Source organism: Sparus aurata, chromosome 5 (assembly GCF_900880675.1).
Source record: "Sparus aurata chromosome 5, fSpaAur1.1, whole genome shotgun sequence".
NCBI lineage: Eukaryota > Metazoa > Chordata > Actinopteri > Spariformes > Sparidae > Sparus > Sparus aurata.
This window is the reverse complement of record NC_044191.1, coordinates 25,766,187-25,780,219: the sequence shown is the minus strand read 5'-3', so window position 1 is coordinate 25,780,219 and position 14,033 is coordinate 25,766,187. Positions and strand designations below refer to the sequence as shown.

General features: G+C 42.9%; 1 protein-coding gene across 4 annotated transcripts in view; it reads right to left on the bottom strand.

Moving 5' to 3' along the window:
* rasgrf2b (Ras protein-specific guanine nucleotide-releasing factor 2b) overlaps positions 1 to 14,033 on the bottom strand; it is a 45,986-nt gene that overhangs the window by 9,259 nt on the left and 22,694 nt on the right. For 2 of the 4 annotated variants that reach the window (XM_030417737.1, XM_030417738.1), the window contains exons 5-19: positions 13,887 to 14,023; positions 13,028 to 13,144; positions 12,781 to 12,860; positions 11,867 to 12,060; positions 11,599 to 11,708; positions 11,400 to 11,518; positions 10,176 to 10,336; positions 9,981 to 10,047; positions 9,363 to 9,499; positions 7,705 to 7,787; positions 7,121 to 7,369; positions 5,288 to 5,380; positions 3,276 to 3,769; positions 1,386 to 1,511; positions 132 to 221 (exon numbers count right to left, since the gene is read on the bottom strand). In XM_030417737.1, the coding sequence (XP_030273597.1) occupies positions 132 to 221; positions 1,386 to 1,511; positions 3,276 to 3,769; positions 5,288 to 5,380; positions 7,121 to 7,369; positions 7,705 to 7,787; positions 9,363 to 9,499; positions 9,981 to 10,047; positions 10,176 to 10,336; positions 11,400 to 11,518; positions 11,599 to 11,708; positions 11,867 to 12,060; positions 12,781 to 12,860; positions 13,028 to 13,144; positions 13,887 to 14,023 (2,257 nt within the window). The remainder of the gene's footprint in view (positions 1 to 131; positions 222 to 1,385; positions 1,512 to 3,275; positions 3,770 to 5,287; positions 5,381 to 7,120; positions 7,370 to 7,704; positions 7,788 to 9,362; positions 9,500 to 9,980; positions 10,048 to 10,175; positions 10,337 to 11,399; positions 11,519 to 11,598; positions 11,709 to 11,866; positions 12,061 to 12,780; positions 12,861 to 13,027; positions 13,145 to 13,886; positions 14,024 to 14,033) is intronic. The other 2 variants (XM_030417739.1, XM_030417741.1) reach the window with 1 other exon arrangement.

Below are 14,033 nucleotides of genomic sequence, written 5' to 3'. Positions count from 1 at the left end.
TTTTTTGCATTTTGGGCTGAGATTAAAAAAAATCCTCTGTGTGTGTGTGTGTGTGTGAGTGTGGGTGGGTGTGTGTGAGTGTAGGTGGGTGGGTGTGTGTGTGTGTGTGTGTGTGTGTGTGTGTGTGTTACCTGGTGGTGAACCATGGCCTGCCGCTGCTGTAGCGATAGCAAAGGCTGAAGCAGGAGAGACGGGGCAGCGTGAGTTCTCCCCTGATTGGACTGCAAACACACAAACACATATTTATCATTAATAACAACAATACTGTTGTAATTTTTATTGTCGAGGGGGACGGGGGGGAAACAAGGAAATCAAAATAACTTTTGATTTTATCTAATCCTAATAAAATGTGATTACAATGGTCACAAATGACTTAAGCTACTATATTGATCAAAATTGTTAATATGAATGGCAACCAGCATTCTGGTTATTTTTCTGTGTCAACTCATAACTAAGTAGTTGTTGATTTCATTGCTAACCTTTTGGTGAAATATCCATATGTTATTGTACAAATAATTAAAAGTTTGCCTTATAATACATCATTTAATTGTCCTTAAAACACAAACTCAGAATATTGAAAAAATAATCTGTGAAGTAAAGGCTTAATGTTAGTTAGCACTATATGTCAAATTAAAAAACTGATCAAATAACCAAATTATACCACAATCATTTGCAAGAAAATAATTATAATTATTTTGTTAAGTGTTTGTTTTATGAGAGTTTGGAATATACCTAAAGGTGCATTACGTGGTTTTGGGGAAGACATTTTAATCAGAAGGGAGAAGATCTTTATTGACTGATTTTTCTATGTGTGTTAGAAGCATAAACACACAGCAGAAAGCAGATAATTACTTAGAAATACAGTCCCAAATCACTGACATGTCAAATAGGACTAATATTATCAGATGGCCTTTGTGTTTGCTGAAATATGCGGTAGAAATTGACTTTACAAATTATGATACGGGAGATTCAGACAGCATTAAGTTCACAGGTGACCTCTGCAGTTATTACAGATTACTGGAGGTCCCTTGGTTCTACTTATTCCGTGTGAAATGTAATGTCCTATCATCAACATTGTCATTGTTGTTACAGGCACGATGCAGACCATAAATACACTTCTGATAGTTGGCACAATATTTCAGAACAGCCATGCAGGGATCCTCACTGTGATCATATCAGTAATGAAGATCTCACTTCATGGAAAACAATCCCAAAACTCACTGTCTGCCTCCAGGGGCCGGGATCTTTGCAGAGTTGTCAGTGGGCACAGCTCCACCTCACTGTGAGGGCCCCTGGAAATGGCACTGCTGCCCAGTTATGAGTCATAAACCACACAAATACACACACACACACACATGCAAGCACACACACACACACATTGTTACCTCCAGGCTGTCTGTAGCGGAGATGTCGAGGTGTGGAAGGGGAGCGACACGGAGACATGTCTCCTGCTTCGCTGCTCTGAGGAGACTCCGGGATGATTTTCTCCAGTGACACCGACTCCAGCACAGCTAGACAGGAGGAGAGGAGAAGGACAAGATGATGATGATGGTGATGATGATGGTGATGTTGATGATGATGATGATGATGATGGTTATTACTGTTGCTGCTCTACTGGAGAGGGGGACGTTTATCATACTTAAGTCCACAGCACCGGAGAGATCTCTCATTAACCCCAGTAGATAGCAACAAGACAAGTATTTGTTCCCTGCACATCTTCTCATGTGTGAGTAGCTGTATTCATATCGGCAAAGTCTCAGATTACCTTTGATTTCTCTGGATGGAAACATGTATTTAACCTTTGCATGTGCCACTGGAGGGATGGCACACAGTTATCCCCCATAAAATCCTTTATTTTTGTTTTAGGGGGAGCAAAATCTCCCATAGATGTATGATTCAGTTGGGATGTGGTGACTGTGAAGGCCATAGCATACAATAAAAAATCCTTCAGAGGCTTTGAAAATCACGTTGATTCATTCCAATCACTTTGTATATCACATGAAAACAGAGAGGTTTTAGCCTGATGACTCTTGAACATATGCTCAGAATGTCGCACTTCCATTTTTTTTTGTGACAGGCTGAGAAAAAAGGGTCAAGATCGTCAGACAAACAGCTATGTCTAATATGCAAAATAGCCATATGTACATAGACGCACATAAACACATAGATAGTCTGCCTGATTAAGAGCTAAAGAAGCTGAGACACAGTGTGCAGAGGAGGTGAGAATGGCTCGCTGGTACGAGCGCTAATGGCTTTTTGTCTCTTAGTGAGCTGTTAGCAGCTGTCACACACGCACGTGCTAATGCACACACTTTTGCACACACGCATACTGTATGTGTGTGCGCACATGCTAATGAGGATCTGTGGCTCGCCCTTGCTGTGCTGCTTCAGATGCCCCTACTCTCTACGCAGTCAGAGAGCGCTGTTTAACGCCACAATTAGAAGATCTGTGCTTGTGTGGTGGGAAGTCATCTTCGCTGACTCAAGCACACAAATCGAAGGAGATAATGATGTCCCACCAGGCGCCTGTTCTGCTCTCACAGGGAACACTTCAGACTGTGTCATTTGATAAGCGACCTCCAGCTCTTTATGAGCCAATAAGGCTCTATAAGTCGAAGGTGCACATGGCGATTTGTAAAGCATTGTGTGGAAGCACAGTGCAATAATTTAATCATCTGTCATTGGTTTACTGTTACAGGCCCCACATCATTTCACCCTGTTGCTGCACAATCAAAACATTTGGAAAAGAAGGATAAGTTCACCCAAAGTAGATGGGGACTGCTTTTCGTCCCACGTCATCCAAGTCTTCGAAATCACCCAAGATCCAAAACCGATTTGAAAAGATGTGATTTACACCCATGACATGCAGCTCTGCTTCGGACAGAGTACTCTTAGCAGTTACAGTGAAGACTTCTGCTTCTAAAAGTGTGTAAAATGTTTTTTCAAAGCAACTTGGGATCTTGAGGCTTCTAAAGACTTGGATTACGACAGATGAGCTGTGCAGAGCCATTTTTTGTTTTTTGTTTTTTTCCCATTTATGATTATTTGTGAAAACTAAACTTAAATTACGATCACATAATTCCCGTTTTGAATATCAAATTTTAGCTAATACTTGACTGTATTTTTAAGTTAGGGTTTTTGTATTGCTGCTTGCGTTTAAGCATTTAATAGTAAGTTATCGAAAAGTATTGTTTTGCCACCATACCAGAGCACAGGTTATATATTGCACCAGCACTAAAAAATAGTGACAGATAATTGTTTAAGTGGGCTCATACTTCTACGGATGCTCCGTCTCATTTTGCCACAAAACGGGTCGATCTTGGGCACCTCCTCCCCCTCTGTGGTCGAGCAGGGACTCTGATCCGGGGACGTGGGAGTGGCAGGAGCTTGGTCCTGCAGTGGCTTCGAGTTGTTGGGTGGGGGAGAGGTGGAAGAGGGAGGAAGAGGAGGAGAGGTGGCGGTCGGAGTAGGGGTCTGAGGCGTTGGGGTTTGAGGTGTGTGGGCAGATGTGGGGCTACTAGTGGCGGACTGGGAAGTGTTATGGTTGATGCCGGAGTTTGACAGAGGACTTGTTAGGTCCAGGCCTCCAACCCGGGCGCTGATGGGAGAGTGGAGGGAGAGCTTTCGGGTTCGGACTGGGGAGGAGGTGCGGGACGGGATGGAGAGGGGAGGTGGAGAGGAGAACTTGCGGCAGAGGCGAGGAGATTTGTCGTTCGTGTGCTCGCCACCCCTGTTGTTCTGATTGGTGGCGAAGAACAGCTCCAAGGACCTGAAAAGAGAGTTGAAGAAATGTTAGCAAAATCAGAGGATGTCTGATAAAGAAATCAGAAATAGAGCTGATCTATCTGTCTGCCTCAAGGTGTAAAAGGTTCAGTAGAAAATGTAATTTGTCAAAATAAGATGGCCTACTGTGCATTCAGAATTCATAAACAACAGAAGAAGAGCAGAAAAACTATGTCTCAGAAGGTTTTTTAGATTTTGCAGCATTCAAAGTTACATTTGAGGCATTAGCTAAAGCACTTATCCAGACCGAGTGGGCACACACAGCGCCGTCATAAAGTATTAGAACAGCGACACTATTTCTATCATGTTGTTTCTGTATTGCAGCAAATAGAAATGAAAAATAAAAACTTTCAGCTTTAAAGGTGTTTACATCCACATGAGATGAACAGCAGCAGAGTAGTTTTAGAGCTCTGTGTACAAGGTTCAGGGAATGTACAGAGCTGAAAAGCAACATCCAGACTGGAGTCAAAAAGCCCTTTTTAAGGTTGATATGCCAAATCCTCCCTCATTTCCTCCCATGTTACTCCTATTTCCAAAATAAATGTTATAAGAATTGAAATATTCCATTCCTCCTTTTGCCGGGATGCCTTACAACCCACTCAAGTACCCATGTTGGCCCCCAGAGCTCAGTTTGACAGTTTAACATTCTGCTGCGCTGATCTCAAACTGTGGCTTGATCCATAAAAAACATTCAGACTAGCCTAAAACTGTTCAGCAAATATTTATGTGAACACCCTTAAAAAAAACCCTAAAGCTGAAAGTAAATGCCTATGAATTTAGTAAATGATTTGCCTGAAACGGGAATATAATTTACAACAAAAATGTTCCGTCTAGAAAATGATCCTTTTTTTGTTGCAGATTACATTTGCAACATTTAAACGCCTTATTTACTCGGCAATAACAAGTGCAAAAGCTTTAATCAACAAGCATTTCGGTTACCATTTTTTTCAATATGTACCGAGCTACATCAGGGGAGGAGTAATCATGCATAGATGAACACAGCCATCGTTTACTCGCACAAGCCTGTTATTCAGCAGGAAATAGAAGAACAAATTGCATCCCAGATCGAAAGACGGGAGGGAGAAATTAAAGGAGGCCGGAGGAAGGGAAGATACATGAAAAGCAGCGAGTGGGGGAAACGCTGAAGAAATTCGAGGCAAGCAGCGGAAAAAGAGGAAGCAAGCAGCGGAAGATGCTTAAGAGGAGGATATAAAACAGACTGAAAGAATGAAAACAGGGATCAATATAATAATGGAGAGCCCTGAGGAAGTGATGCTCCAGTGAGAAAACATGCTACGGACCAGCTGCAGAGCGTAGAATACATATAAATTTTTCCCTGCGCCGATGTTTAAAACTGGTAAAATTTCTTCCCCGTGATTTGCCTGCTGTCGGTGAAAAAATCATGCATCAGTAGTGTCAGACCAAGACCAGAGGAGAGAAAGAACAAGGCAGGAAAAGTTGGAAAGAGTCAGAAGGAGGACAGAGAGAGAGAAGAGTTGGTTACTTGGACTGATCCATGGCTATCTTCTTGATCTTCAGACTGTAGTCGGGACAGATGGATGAGATGGACAGACGGTCAAATGAGTGGTACTGCGCCCTGTAGTCGGAGGGGGACATGAAGAGACAGGGAGGGTGGAGGAAAACACAGAGAGATGATTGGACAGGTGTGATGGTCGCAGTGAGACACGGAAATGCAAGTAGGACATGTGAGCGAACACAGAACGTGGTTTGAGGGAAGACGATGAAAGGATGATAAATGTATCTCTTGGTGAGCGACCAGTGCGTTTGAGGGGTAGGGGAGGCAGCGCGTCTGTGAGTAAGAGGAGAGCAGCACACGTTCAGTCCCGGATATTGACACATCATCACAAGGGAGAAAAATCTAGAGCAAAAGAACAGATGCAGAGAGCTGCGTGTATAGGGACTTTGGGGGGCATTTCAGTTACAGGTTCATGGATGCTAGGACCAAAACGTCCCCCCAAAGTTTCAATCCAATCACTTGCAAGAGTGGAAATTGCAGTGCTTAAGTCCAAGATGATATCTGAAAGATATAATACACAAAGCACACAGCAAAATGGCTTTGTGAGGTGTGTTAGCATGGCGATCATTAGCACTACACACTGAAGTACAGTCAAGGCTGTCGGGGAACGTCACTAGTTTTGATGATCGCATCAGATGAAAAGTTAAAGGATCAAGAAAGTCATTAGGGAAAAACAATCAAGGACCTCTGGAAGGCTAGCTGATGTCACGGCGTTAGCTGATCGGGACAGATGTTGAGATATTTAACTCGATAATTAAAGGTCCCATTTTGTAGAACGTTATTTTTTGCACTATAAGGTTGTGATGTCACAACTGTACAGTCACTATCCTCGGCCATGCCCTCTAGCATGGCTGTGGTTGCAAAAACATGCGGGGCTATGGTAGGTGGTGCCTGCTCAGGCCTGTGAGAGCTGACCAATCAAAGCAGACTGGGCTTCTCAGGATTGATTATTCAAACATGAAATATAAACATTTACTAGCAGACACCCACAATAAAAACAATTGAACGTCTGTAAAAATATTAATGGCAGCCCATCCATTAATAATCCATATCCCTGGAGCCCAACAGAACGGCTGAAAACATCACAACAGTAAACCACTGAAATACAATAAATCATGTTCTGCTTATAAAGTTCTTGTACAGGCTCTCTGGTGGAGGAAAAAAGTGCAAATGTTTCACTAGAAGGGTATTCAGACGGCTCAACTGCCCACCTGGAGCGACTTTAAGTGCAAAAAATAAGCATATACTGTTTAAGCAAAGGTTTGAGTAAGGGGACTTTCCCCCACACTATCCGTACTGCACACTATCCGGTCTCTGGATGAGTCTTCTTTGCAACAGGTCATGGTGACTTATGCTTTACATACAGACCTGCCTCTTGCCTGAGGAAAAGACACAGCTTTGCCAGTAAAAAAGCTAAGTCAAGTAAAGCCAAGGGAGGAATGAAAACACACACATTCTTATGCAGCCAGAGACCTAATAAGAGAGAGAGAGCATGAATAAATCAGAGAGAGAGAGAGAGAGAGCATGAATAAAGCAGAGAGAGAGAGAGAGAGAGCATGAATAAAGCAGAGAGAGAGAGAGAGAAAAACTCCTCATCTGACGCACAGTATATTCCCATGGTTTCGCCAAAAACCTTGTCGGAGCATCCGTTCAGCTGGCCTGCATATAAAGGTTAGTATGCAATACAGCCAGTATGCATTCAACCTTGTCTAAAGAGGTGGGAGCTTAAAAAAAGAGGCGAGGGAGGGGGAGTGTGTGTGAGCTGCATCTATGTCAGTGAGAGTTGCTGCATTGTATGACCTGATCGGTATGGAGGAGAAGGGCTTCTTGTAGATGTCGGCCAGTTTGTCCATGACCACCGTTGCCGTGGTGAAGATCCTGTACGTGTGCAGGAAGGTGTTGAGGAAGTCGATGGAGAGGAAGCGCAGGTCGGTCAGCCTCTCCAGCAGCCGCTCCACGCTGGCATAGCGGATCTGGGGGACCTTGCAGGAGTTGAGCGTCTTGCTGAAGCAAATGTCAACATCATCTTTATGGAGACGCACATCGGATCTGATGGATATACACACACACACATACACACAAAACACATAACCAAGCATGGGTGACTGCTGGGTTGCTAAGCAAGAAAAAGGTTGTGAAAGTAACTGAGTGAACAGCCAAGTAAAGGAGGGGAAATTAATCGAAAACAATTCATATCATCCAAGGAAGAAAGCTAAAGAAAGAGTGGCATGAATACATATAAGAAATCATAATACATAACATACAACTTAGCAATTTACCGTACATCAACACAAGTGTAACATTTCCAGCCGGGTAAGCTACGTCATAAACTGTTACAACACCGGCATGAAGACATTCCTCCTCACAAACACAAACGCACTTACTTGATCATATGAGGCACAGTCACTTTAGAGTTCTCCTCAAATACACTGGTCATCAGTCCATTACACCGGATATTATCTATACACTACAGAGACAGAGGCAGAGAAGGAGGATGAGTACAGTACACACCACTACAGAGGGGTCTATTTTCCGTGCTTGTCACAATTAAATCTTAGAACACACATATAGATTTGAGATATACATTTTAGATGAGAGAAAGCAGAAAAAATGCAAGGTAGAAATAATAATGAATCAATAAAAGATAATTTTAACAGAAGAGGGGCGTTTCAGGGAAATACTTTGTTTCCCATGTATCTTAAATTTCCTCAACTTTATTTGAAGCCTCAAAGAAAAAGTGATTCTTTCCCATACAAATTCCACTGTAATTGCCTTTCTAGCCACTACACTCAAATATCATTTAGTTTGAATGTTTGGTGAGACCATACTAGTTCAATTTTGTAAAAAAATAAATAAAAATTAAGCTTTACAGTAAAAGAAAGACTCTACGAGAGGTAAAAGGAACATGGGAAAAATTATTAGAATTTACTTTGAAATAATCCTTTAAATGGCCCTGCCCCTTCTCACCCATGAAAAGCTCCAGAATACTTTTAATGAGTTCACTACACTTCACTATGAAGTCCATTCTCAGTGTCTGTGCACTGGAGGCTTCAAGTTTCCAAATCACACTCATGTACGCTTAATATATTGGACCAGGATTGGCTTCCAAGCTATTGCTGATGTCATGCTCATAGGCTGACATTTTGAAATCAGACTTGTGTCGGAAAATGTTCACACAATGAATGTGAAAACATGGAGTGGGTCTTTTAAATGTGTGTTTAATAGAGAATAAAAAAAAGAAGCCATTTAAAACTTAAAGGAGTCATCCCCTGGAAATCGCAATTTCTCTCGTTAAATCATGCATATTAGTGTTGGAACTCTGTTGAAACTTGCCTGAAAAGCTGGAGTCTGAAAGTGGCTTATTTTTTTCGCTTTGGCTCTTTTTCCGAACAGGAATAGTGCACAGTAGTGCGCGTTCCTAAAGCACGAGATTTTGACTCTGCTCCTGTGTTGACGTTACCACAGGAGGCTACTTGCATATGCATCAGCTCAATGCCGTGTGTGTGCACCATGACAGGGGGCTGTTTATGTTTTGGAGTCTGTGTGTGCATGCAGGCTCGCCCCCCATTCCGGCTCTGTCCTTCCTGCGGCCAATCAACGCGCGCCTCATTACATATTAATACAATGCACATCCGGACCGGTCAAAACCTTGCGCATAATCTCGCGTGAGAAAGTCGCGGTATGAAAAAGTGTCAGAACAAGCTCTATGTTTGATTTTAAAAAAAAAAAAAAAATTCTAATAAGTTTTAAGAATTGATCCAAAGCGATCCAAGAGGGACTGGATATGTAAAAAACCAGGTGATGACTCCTTTAAATCTATAAATTTGCTGTCATATAAGAATTAATCCAGTCTGCCATGCTTGTATGGCACTACTCTGTTTGTGTAGCACTGAGGCAGTGAGCTGAACTCACCTCTGGGGAGCTGCACCCATGTCTGTGTTTACTTATCACTAAGCCTTCTCAATACCCGGTGGAGACATGCGCTCGCTATTTGGAGGTTCTTGTTATTCTGTGTTTGTCTGGGTGTGTGTTTGTGTGTCACCTGGCTAATATCACTGGTCCACGCTGCTTTCTCCTGCCGCGATGGTGCCAGCAACACCACGGTGAATGAGGGCGAGTCTGATGGCTCCACAACAAGCTTAAAGTCCAGCTGACCAAACACCTGACCACCGGCTTTAGCTGCGTGAGAGAGGAAACAGAAAGGGCTTCTTACATTTCAACAGCCCTCTTCTTGGTGATGATGGTAAAAACATACATGCATACACACACACACACACACAGGGTTAATTAAGCTGACCTGTTATCTTCATTCTACACCCCCTGAGGCTTAAGTGTAAAGGTGTGTGTTGAAGCGAAGTGTGATTGCCTCTGGGCGTGTGTTTGTGTGGCTGAACGGGCGTTTCATCTATCTCCCTATTTGCAATATTAATCTTCGGGAAAGAAAAAAAAGAAAAGAATAATGGACCTGTTATGTCAAAAGATCATAACCTGACATTTACAGGGGTGAGCGTCTGGTATTTAAAGGGAAGTAATTTCTGGACACTTATCATCTGACACCTAATTAACCTCCAGGAGTGCCGAAGGGCCTAAATGAGCAGATAAGAGCCGCCAGCCCAACAACCAGCGTGGCAGCAGCGCTTCACTGATGTGGTGAACTTACACTCCTCGTCGCTGGCATCTGGCTCCTCTATGAGGGTGCAGTCGATCAGGGACAAAACTCCACCTTGCTGCAAGAGTTGCACAGAAAAAATATCAACATCTGTTCATTGGCATTCTGGTTGAAAATTACGTTCGATTCTAAACTGAATTCCTTGTCTGAGATTTACTTATGCTACCGAGCTGGAGGAGTCCTCACCTTGAGAAGGTGCAGTTTCCCCCCGGAGCTGCGTGTGCAGACTAGGAAGTGTTTGGTGAAGAGGAAGCACTGCCTTTCCCCTTCCTTCTTTAGAGAGAGGGAGCCCAGACGGACCTTGCTGAGCTTCCCTCGCTCGACCGACGGCAGCTGGATCAGAGAGCCTGAGGAGCAGGACGGGCACAGGATTACATTACATTTCATTAAGCTCACACAGAGCCGAGGGCTGTGTTTACTAAGCGGACTCAAAAGCAACACTGCTTAACATTTCTGCACAAATGTGTTTTGTGTGTGCACCTGGCAGATATGAGGACGTTGAAAAAAGTTTAAAATGGGCAAATTCAGTGTCAAAAGCTATTTCTGCTTGAAGCAATAAAAACAGAGAGGAACCTTTGATCAAAAGAAGACTGCACTGGCAAAACTGGTGTCAGCATTTCATCTCCAGACTTGTGATTCCACTGAGGAAAACTGACTTAATTTATATCTTAGCAAAGTTGACAGTGATTAGAGCCAGTAGTCCTAGAGTTTGCCTGGACTGAGACTTTGGGTCACAGTGGAAGTAACCACAAGCACGGGGGCTCAGCTGTGTATACGATGGGACACAGAGATGGAACACTGAACACGGCCTGCGAGACCAACAGAGGTCAGTTTAAACACGGGGATATAGTAGGAAGGTGAGTTTCAGCTGCTTTGACCAGGACTCAGACTGTGGGGCTGAGAAGCTGGCATTTAACGCTAAATTCCAGCTGAAACTACAGGGGGGACAATCAGACTATCGCCTCTTTTCCAGAACAAAGAGGTATAACAAGACAAGACGGGCCAGGGCTAGCTGGTTAGATTGCTGACATCAGAAGACGTCTCACAACACAATACATACAGTAGATGTCTTTGACAAGACATCAACACCGTTCATCTCATTCTGATGATGATGTTTGTTGAATGAACAAAAACTCTAGCCATATCTTGACCCTGTTAGTAATGCTATTTGTTATCATCCCCTCATGAGTTTTCACTGAGACCACATCAAATTTATAGAACCACATTTTTGCTTGGCAAGCTGACAGAGAGCCAAACCATCCCCAGGGGGAAGTATTACAGTAGCTAATGTCATGATTCAGTGACTGAGCTCCACCAAGATACTGTACCATGTCTGTGTTCTCAGATGACAGGCGACCGGCAGGAGGGTCAGTGTGTCAGGGAAAACCTCCAGAGCTGACAGTGACTTACCCTGCCTGACAAAGGTCTGGCTGGTGTCCAGCAGGATGTCACAGCCCTCCACTATCATCCTCTCAATGGCCAGGTTCTTCCTGATGTTCTCGGTGTCACTCACCTCGTCGTGCATTACTCTGAGCACACACAAGCACAACAGTTAGTTCAGTATTCAACAACAAGACGTATCAGGAAATCATCATTTTGACAAGCATACCTGGACAGTTCCTCTAATTTGGACTTGGCGAATTCAAGACTCTTGCGCTCCACATGCTCATGTGGTGTGTGCGCCAATAACTCATGCAGGGTGATGATGTAGCGGGGAATCTTGTAGGAGAGAAGAGCAATGTGGGGGAAAAAAGGCTGTTAAAATATATGAACAATTCATAAAAGAGATACAAGTTCACAAGTGGCAATAAAAAAAATACTTGGACTGCTCCATGTTACAGTACATTTGTGAAAAGGAGAGTGTTCTGGTGATTTACCTGGAACATGGGGTATGTGAGGAAGGTCTCAAGCATCCTTCCCTCACAGGCGGCATTAGACTCGTATTGTTTCAGCAGCTTGTCAAAGTCTCTGTTCTGCTTACAGTTGGCCAAAACCTGCAGGCTGTACTGATGGTTACGCACAAACTCCTGATAGATGTTCAGCATGGGCAGCAGGATGTCAAACAGGTCGGCTAGGAACAAAAACACACATATATACATATGTATTATGTACAAATCAGGGAACTGAATGATGTAGTGATGTGCCCTCAAAAAGATTAAAGAATCAAAACCATGCAAGAAAATGCAAAAACAGATTTAAAGAGCCTTGATTTGTCATAGATGGGTTTATCTATTTATTTGAACATAGCCTATGTGAGGTTAACAAGTTAAATTCAATGGTAAATATTCAATGACAATAATAAAAAGGAAACAATTTGAACTAAATATACAACAAGATAATCTGACGTAAGGCATGTTGTCGATCAACAATCTACGTTTAGCGTCAGCCTTGGGCCGAGGGTCAGAAAACAGTGACGTCATGCCCTTTTCTTTTTGAATTTGTCACAAGTCATTGCCTTTCGTGTCTTTCAGCTGTCTGTCTCCTTGGTGATGCTTATCTGTCGAGGGTGCGTCTGTTTTAGGAGGTGAATGCGTGGGATGCCTTCTGGTCCGGCTGGTCATTGTCTTGACAGACAATGAGTGTGCCGGTTGCGGACTGAGATAGGGAAATGAGTGTGTATGTGTGTGTGTGTGTGTGTGTGTGTGTGCGCGTGAATAGGCCAGTAAGACGTCAAGTGTGACGTTTGAATTAGACAAAATGAAAACCTGACCTTGATGTATCTGAGCGGCTGCAGAGCGTATGCACACAGTGTGAATGTGTGTGTTCTGTGTGTCGTTAAGTCGCAGCTTACCCAGCACCAGGGTTGGCCAGTTGGCTATCCTCGCCTTCAAGCCTTGATGGAAAATCTCATGTAGAAACATGATGGTCTCGCTGATACATCGCGTGAAAACAGAAACACAAAAAAAAAAATATTGAAATCCTCACTATCAATCTCTTCTTATACATAATTAGCACACTCAGTGATTCAGATAAAAGCAAAAAAACAAAAGAACATGTTGCTTAATCACACACAAACACAGTCACACGAACACACACACCTGTTGAGGAAGATGCTGCTGACATCATCATGGCTGATGGGAGGCTTCTTGGAGCTGGCAGCCATCCTCAGAGGTCTGAGGAAACAGTTTACCAGGATGTAGAGCTGGTGGACGTACCTGTGGTCACACACGGACAAACAGAAAAACACTCTCACATTTCAGCTTATAAAGTCTGGGTTCGCACAAGGGGCGCAATTATCACGTGTCATTTTTTGGTGGGTATATTTTTGTAAAAAACGTCCTTTATGATTAATACATCTCCTTCTTTTATTCTGTTTTTCTTGTTTGTTTTTTTATCTGTTATCTGCTGTAACAAGTGAGGCAACAATTAAGTCTTATCATATCTTATCTACAGTATCTTATCTTAAACAGCTTTTAGACCTATGAGGAATAAAAGATTCCCAGCAATGTCATATAAATTGAGACGTATCCTCAAAACATTGGATTTCAATATTTGACAATCTAAGTCATGCTGATTCAAACAAGCTTGACAGGGTCTCGAGAGTAACAGGCGAGAGAGCCTCAAATCAGGAGGTTTGGCTTGTCTAAATCAGAGTAGGTAGTTTATCTGAAAAGTCACAGAAAGGATGATGTAAAACTCCTATAAATCCAATGTTTTATAGTGATATCTAATGATGTTTAATGATTTACACACTGTAACATAAATGGTTAAAATAAACATTCTCACAGTATTATTCATCATCCTATCGCATATAGCTCACAACATTAACACCACCTTTTCTTAAGCCCTAGATCTACATTAAGGGAGATGTATATCATGTGCTGCAAAGCTTGACAATAGTGAAACCTTTCCAACGTGTGTGTGCGCTGCAGCTCGAGGCATAAAGTATTTACATACTCTGTCTCTGCCTCCACCATGTTGAAGACGATCTGGTTCCTCTTCCTCATGCTCTCAGCGTGAGGAGAGCAGATGTAGTCCTGAACGATGATCTTCCACTTCCTCCGACAGAGCCAACCCCGCATGAAACTCTGCACCTGAGGAGAT